General features: G+C 43.2%; 1 protein-coding gene across 1 annotated transcript; it reads left to right on the forward strand.

The window, feature by feature from the left end:
* Positions 1 to 900: 900 nt before the first annotated feature.
* On the forward strand, positions 901 to 6,655 carry PSMB1 (proteasome (prosome, macropain) subunit, beta type, 1; the record flags this gene model as incomplete). Its single annotated transcript, XM_010152749.1, has 5 exons — positions 901 to 1,039; positions 2,455 to 2,536; positions 2,996 to 3,125; positions 4,791 to 4,897; positions 6,381 to 6,655. Coding segments are annotated over 5 exons (644 nt in total), but the record flags the coding sequence as incomplete, so codon positions are not given.
* Positions 6,656 to 7,699: the final 1,044 nt, after the last annotated feature.

Consider the following 7,699-nt stretch of genomic DNA (forward strand, 5'->3'; position numbering starts at 1 on the left):
CTGAGGAGGGTGGCGGTAGGGCTGGGCCTTCCTCTTGCCCCCGGTACTCCGCGGGCTCGTCTCCTCCCGAGTGCCGCGTGGTAGAGGGGAGAGAGCTGGGTCGGCCCTGCCCCTGGGCTGAGCGCCCCGCGGCTCCCTGCGGCTCTTCGGAGGTGTCTCACGTGTCCGTGTGCCTTTCGGCACGCTCGGGCTCCCCGAATTCTTACGGGTCAAAATAAACACCTTCCGGTCCCTGCTGGGTTGTTTCTTTATAGCGGCTCAAGAAACCCACGTAGTGCGCATGTTGCCAACTTTTAAACCTCTGTCTGGGTTGAAAGCGACCCTGTCATAACTCTTAACGGTAGGTGATGTTTTCCGATAGACTTCACTCCGAGTTGGTGACGGCGTTTGGCCAGGATAGTGTTATTTAAATTTTTATATAATGCCTAACTGCTTTTTAAAGGACATCTGTTTGTTATGTGGCAATCACAGAGCGAGTTGTTTGGAAGTAAATAACATAGGATACCATCAGATTAAAAAAAGTGATGATAAATACAACCATACTGGTGCTTAGTACTTGTCTGGCGTGATTTTGCTTGGAGAGCCAAACTGCTTTAGGGGGGTGAATCTCTCATTAGCAGGCATGTAAAATTACTGCTCCACTGAGTCTGGTTCTTGCATTGCATAGAACCTCTGTTTTACCAAGTTGCCATACAGAGATTTTTTTTAGTCAGAGCATCACAAACCTGTATTTTCTTCAGTGTGTCTCGTATCTTCTTCCTCCAACCTTGAGTCATGCGTAGAGATGTGCAGAGTGGGAGGCATAGCAAGGAATATAAGATGCTTGACAAAACCTGAGTCGGGGTATGGAATTACTATCTAGCCTGTTCTTCTGTTGCCTAAGACAATACTTGGGCTAAGAGTCACGATTACATGAATGCTCTTCTTCAAGGACTGTGCTGGCGATTGCTGGAGAAGACTTTTCTATCGTCGCCTCTGACACGCGACTGAGCGAAGGTTATGCCATTCACTGCCGGGACAGCCCAAAATGCTACAAGCTGTAAGTCCAGATCTTGTACGAATTGAAACAGATGAAAATTTTTTTTTTTTTTTTAATTGTGTATCGCTGAGCACGTCACCTGCCTGGAATGAGCTGTTGCTTTCTTGAAGCAGAATTCTCAGAAGAAACGGATAGTAAACAAAATTGATTTTGGAGTCGTGGTGACTCTTGCTGTAACGCAAGACGTGATGTGGTATGTGCTGTGGTGTTGTATATACAGCCAGATTCCTTGTTGCCTGCTCTTGAAGGTAGCTGGTAATGGGAACGTTTTTACGGTGATACAAGGCTTAATATAAGTTAGGTGTGTTTTGGCTGGATAATTGGAACGACTTCTGTTTTAATTGGATCAAAACTTGATCCTGTGGTAAGTCATTCTGCTTCGTGAGGACACCTGGTGTCAGCCCGCGGGTGTGCCCACTGCTGCCAGCTGAACTGGGTGTCTCTGGTCACCCATCTGACACATCAGAGGTGCTTGTTTTAGGAGAGGTGGACCTGTCAGGGGTTCCGTTACTGAACTTCTTATACTCATTATCTTGACTCACGTAGATAGCATCCCCTTGGTTTAAAAATACGCATTTTTTACATATTTTAGACTGGAGCAGGTGCTTACCTCGTAGGCTGCCATCAGCTGCCTGAACTTTTCCAAGTTTTGTTTTAATTGCTGACACGAGGTCGTACGAACTTAAGTTTCTCCTGGCTGACTCTTTACCGTATCTGTGATGCTGTCCAAATGGAAATTACTGCGGTGCAGCCTGCATGCTGCATGATGGCTTTGCATAATTCCAGTGACCGACTGAGGGAAGATTTGAGTTTAAATTGTTTTCTGAATGACTGCTTTGTGTTAGTCTGTAAGAACGTGTGAATGTTTGTACTCACCAATTGACTAGACTTTAAATTTCTGCTAGTTAGCGTTCATGAAGTGCTTTGAAACTGAACAAAGAGCCAACTTTCTGCAGTGCATCCGTAGCCAGGTAACTTCTGCTGTGCTGACGCTGCGTAACCATCTTACAATCTTAACGTGGTCCTGTGCTGGGGCAGGTAGGTAAAACTGGGCTGAGTGATAGGATGCAGCCGGCTCCCGCCTCAGAGCAGGTGTTCTAGGAAGACGGAATGCTCACAGCTAGAGCTAGTGGTGCATGAAGAAACTTGGAATATCTTTCTGCCAGCCTTGCTGTATAAGTAGGCGGATTGAAGAAAGACATCTGCACGCTCCAGCCCTCAGTGAGTCCTCTCCAAGATGCAGAGTGCAGTTACCTCTTATACGCAAAAGGTCCGTTACATTTCAGGCAGCTGTTTTTGATAGCATTAGAGAAACTGAAAGTACACCAGGTGTTTTCATATAATAACCTGCTGTGTGGCAAAGTGGTATAGTCCATACTAAATCTAAAATCACGCCAAAATTTTATGTTTTACAGGACGGAACAAACGATCATCGGATGCAGTGGTTTCCACGGTGACTGCCTTACCCTTACTAAAATTATTGAAGCAAGATTAAAGGTAGCTAACTATCTCACTGTATTCTTAGTATCACATTTCAGGCCAGTAACACGTTTTAAATATAATTTTTGCTGATTTTCTTCAAGTGCTTGTATGATAACTGGTGTCATATGTCCCATCATATCATTAGATCATACTGCTCATGAAAGCTCAGGCAGGGGAAATCAATGCTGTGCTCTTACTAGGTGTAACATCACAAATTCAGGGAACAGGAGAGCTGAGGGGATAATGCTAATGAGGCAACATCTTTTATTTGCAAAACTTTAGAGAAATGTTAATTTTGGCTTGTGAGAAGGCTTTGCTTTCGGGCTAGTATGTTTTCAGTAATCATGCCAGTTAATAACCTGATTAGCATCAGATTCTTCTATAGTGAGGTTACAGAAAACGTGATTCTGATTGGATGTAAGATTTAGTGTTTGACTTTCTGCTTGCTTTCTTTTCGTCCTGTACCGCTTGCAGATGTACAAGCATTCCAATAACAAGACCATGACTACTGGGGCTATTGCAGCCATGCTGTCCACAATTCTGTATTCTCGACGTTTCTTTCCTTACTATGTTTACAACATAATTGGTGGACTTGATGAAGAAGGTAAGACTTTAATCAGAAAAAAGAAAAATAGAGGCTAAATTTCTGTAGATGAATAGTTGTCCTTTTACATCTCGGGTATGCTGATGGAATAGCAAAGCTTGTGTTTCTATTTCTAACACCTACCTCTAGGAACTGCAGTACCTACACAGGTCATGTGTGTCTTATGCATGTCTCGTTTCCGGCTTTCCACTGCTAACTTGGCCTTCCATTTCTGAAGGTCTGAAAGTCTAATAAGAAGTATGTTATGATAATTTCATTGCAAGAGAAATATGCTAACAATGCTTACCTTTGATGCATTTCTTAATTGTGTCTTTAAAGGAGATGTTAGCAGTAAAATTGTATATATTTCACTCAGGCCTGTAAGTGTGGTAGAGTTTCTTAACTGTGAAGATTTATTGCAGAGACTGGTTTCTACAAAGAGATTTTTAAATGTTCACTAACCTCTAATGAAAATCATGAATTATACGTGGATGCTGCAGTTTACAGACAGCCGTTCCAGGGCTTACTGGGCTCTTCTCTGAGGGTTTGGTTGGATTGCTAAAATACTGCATTCCCTGGATTTGGGCAGGAGCTCAGAGGTGGTCTTGTTGGGATAAGTTCAACCGTTCCCCACAGTTTGGTGTTACCCTGAAGTCATACTGCTTTCCTAGTCTTGCTAAGACACGTCTACGATATGTAGAGTCTGGAAAGGGATTAGTGTACTGATCATAGAATCACGGAATGGTTTGGGTTGGATGGGACCTTAAAGCCCATCTAGTTCCCACCCCCCTGCCATGGGCAGGGACACCTTCCACTAGACCAGGGTGCTCAAAGCCTCATCCAGCCTGGCCTTGAAGACATCCAGGGCCAGGATGTCCCTCTGCGTAATGGTGAATCTAGGTTTATGAGAGTGCTGTAGCGATTGATAAGAGTCAGAGTGCAGGTTTTTGTGCATGAGCTAAATTTGGGTCCAGCAAGACTGATTTCTTTTGGTTTAGTGTTACTTTCTGGATCTCTGCTAGCTTTGTCAGGGCTGCTCAGCTACCCGTGCCGTGCTGCTAAGTGCACTGGCCGGTTGAGTAACGGAGGTGCTGCCTGTCCGAATGGAAAGGGGGAGCTTGGCCAGGTGCTGCGTTAGGACCAGCATGGCCCCATCAAATCCTGATGCTTCAGAGCCACAGTGTGTCTGTGTCTCTGGTGTTGGCGCAAGCTGATAAGCTTTGCACAGCCTGACCTGTCTCCAGAGGGAAGCATGTTAGAGGCCAGAGCATCATCCCTGGTTCTGGGAAGGCAAAGCAGAGGCACCCCAGCACACTCTGCAGGGTAGTTCAGGAAGTGTGTTGGTCAGAATATGTCATTCAAGAACAATGGCTAAACTGCCTCAGTGTACTAGCTTTAGAACCAGCAGAGTTCTGTGTGCAGCGCTGCGGTCTAGCACATTCTCCTGCTTTGATTATTCTACGTCAGCACTTTTTCTGTGGTAAACGCTATAGAAAACATCCATTAGGGCATGCTTGTAGCTTAAATATTGCAGCCAACCTTGCATATTGTAGCAGTGCACAGTGAGGCTCTGTACAAAGCATTGTCTGAACATTCTGTGATATTACTGGGTAGTGGTTTGCTGGGATTTGTCTGCTTATGGAGACAGCTAATTTTTGATGTTGGTTTTTTTTTTTTTTTAATTAGGGAAAGGAGCGGTATACAGCTTTGATCCAGTAGGCTCATACCAACGAGATTCTTTCAAGGCAGCTGGATCAGCAAGTGCCATGCTGCAGCCCTTGCTTGATAACCAGGTAAGATAGTTCTCTGTGGTGGTGGTGGTGGGTTTTTTTTCCTTTTACGATCTCAGTAAACATTTGTGACGTTTAAAATAATGTAGCTTTACTTTGGGGGAACATTAAATGTATTACAGATAGGACTGCTAAGCCATAAATTTACAACTTGTGGGACTCAACCTTCTAAGGAGAAGTCAGAAAGTGTTGCTTTAGAATCTGTTTAGGTTTTTAATGTGTGGCAACAGTGGAATGCCTGTTTAACATACATCTAAATGTTTTAGTTGGACAGGTGTTTCCCATAGAAACTGTTTTTCCCCTGGCTGATAGTGTAAATACGCCTGTTAACTTAGCATGACATAACACTAAATTAAGAAGATAGAATTAATAGGTGTGTATAATACATTCTATCATTTAGCATGCAGTTGTATAAAAGTCTTCAGTTTTATACAAGGAATTCACCATTTTCTATGAATGTTCTTCCATAAGACTGTTGAGAACTTAATTAAATCTGTCTAAAAATACTTGAAGAATATTTTCATACGAGGCTTTGAGCAACCTGGTCTAGTGGAAGGTGTCCCTGCCCATGGCAGGGGGGTTGGAACTAGATGGTCTTTAAGGTCCCTTCCAACCCAAACCATTCTATGATTCTATATTCAACTGAAGCTGGTAATCGTTAAATGACAGAAATACCAAAGCATGTCTTATTCATTTTATTCTCAGATATTGGTGTTGGTATTGTTTAGTCAGTTGAGCCTGATGTCAACACAACTCTTGTGCTTGAAAAAGCAATAAGCACTTAGTTCTTACCAGCTGGTAGAGGAGTAGAATCTTTTTTTTTTTTTTAAACAAACAAACAAAATCAAACTCTTAACTTTGACTTAGTTTTGAATTTCATTAACTAAAAAAAAATATCAAATACCTTCAACAGAAACAAAGTTGTCATAAGTTGCTTTTTATCGCTTATGAGTTTGAGGCAAAGTAGGTGACTCTTCCCCCCACCTTTTCCAGTTCTAATGCTTAAGTGGAAGCTTAAGTTTATCAGCTAAAATACACTATTTAATAGGACCAGGTGTGGACCAATATAGATGGTTATTTTTGAATTCTGGGTACTTTGGGGAATATTTTCTTTTAAGGCACGTTCCTAGCTAGAGGAGAAAAGGCTTGTGTGCAGATCGGATACTGCTAGCCCAGTGAGAAGGTTGTGAAAAAGCAGATCAGATCGGGATGTGTATGGCGATCTCGTGTGTGCTGGATGACTGGGAGGGGCTGCCCTTGCTTGAACCAGGTCTGCTTCTAGTTACTTCTGTGAGAGGATCAGCTTCGGGAGAGTTCCGATCACACAGCTGTAAACTGTGTGGAGGGATGCTTTTGTCAGCTTTGGGTTTCTAAGCCAGACCAACCATCTTTTTGAGTCTCTGCTCGCCCTAATGCAGAGACTAAAACAGCTTTCGTGCTAGATGGGGCATACTTCCTTTTAAAATAAGTTTTCATCTTTCCTTAGATTGGCTTCAAGAACATGCAAAATGTGGAACATGTGCCTCTGACCCTGGAAAAGGCTTTGCAGCTGGTTAAGGATGTCTTTGTGTCTGCTGCTGAGAGAGACGTGTACACTGGGGATGCACTTAAGATTTGCATTGTCACAAAAGATGGGATTAAAGAGGAAACTGTCCAGTTACGGAAAGACTGATTCGGTTCACTCATAAACACGTGATCTGTGATGTACCATTTACTTGTGTTAAGAAGGCATTTGTCTTATTAAATTTTTTCAAGATGTTCGACTGCTGTAACACTGAGTATTTTCTGTCTTTGTTGGGACTGATCATGTTCCTTGGAAGACTCTTTGTCAGAGCAGTTTGTGGTAGGGATGAAGCTAAGCATTGTCGGTTTGGTTTGTCTCATCTTAATCTCTTGATCAATCCAATTCCAATGTCAATTCAGTCCCCTTCTTGCAATCCATTATGCTACAGCGTGGAAGAGTGTACAATTCCTGAATTAGGTTCACAGCTCTTCTGATAATTCATACTTTCAGCTGAGCCTTGGTTTAGTGAGAAAAGCAGTTGTTATGCCTGTGCTGTCTTCTCTGCACTTCAGAGCTTGCTTTTCCTTTCTTCTTCACCTTTCCGACACGCTGTCTTGGCATCCGACCTCTGCACTTCTTTACAGAGACTGTATAAATAGGAGTCACCCGAAACCAGTTTCTCTGTGTAAGAAGGAAGAATGTTAAATGGCATCTTCCAGAATTTAGTCCTGGACTCCGCACTTGGGCATAGCTCTGCGTGTTTCCATTTTGGTTGATGTTCGGAATCGGAAGCATCAGCTTTTTCTGACAGGAAAAAAAACTTGGTATGGAGATTCCTGGGTGCCTGTTAATGTCTGGAGGTGTTTTGCTCAACTACTACTACTTTCAGTTGTTGGGAAATTCCATCAGGTGTTGACTGTTTGCCTGATGTGCTGCATTGCACTCCTGGAAATCGGCAGGGTCCTCCAAGAAGCAGAGCTACATGGGCAGGAACAAAATAATCTGCTCTTGCCCAGGAATGCTTTCACAGTCTGTAGTTATTTAGAAAAGGACACACAGCATCCTAGAATCTTCTAGGTTGGAAAAGACCTTTAAGATCGTCAAGTCCAGCTGTCCATTAACCTAATGCTGCCAAGCCCATCACTAAAGCATGTCCCTAAATGTCTTTAAAACCTCCACGGATGGTGACTCCACCACTTCCTGGGCAGCCCATTCCAATGCCTGACAACCCTTTCGGTGATGAAAATCTTCCTAATACCCAATTTAAACCTCCCCTGAGGCAACTTGAGGCTGTTTCCTCT

This window comes from Eurypyga helias, unplaced genomic scaffold (assembly GCF_000690775.1).
Source record: "Eurypyga helias isolate BGI_N326 unplaced genomic scaffold, ASM69077v1 scaffold14845, whole genome shotgun sequence".
NCBI lineage: Eukaryota > Metazoa > Chordata > Aves > Eurypygiformes > Eurypygidae > Eurypyga > Eurypyga helias.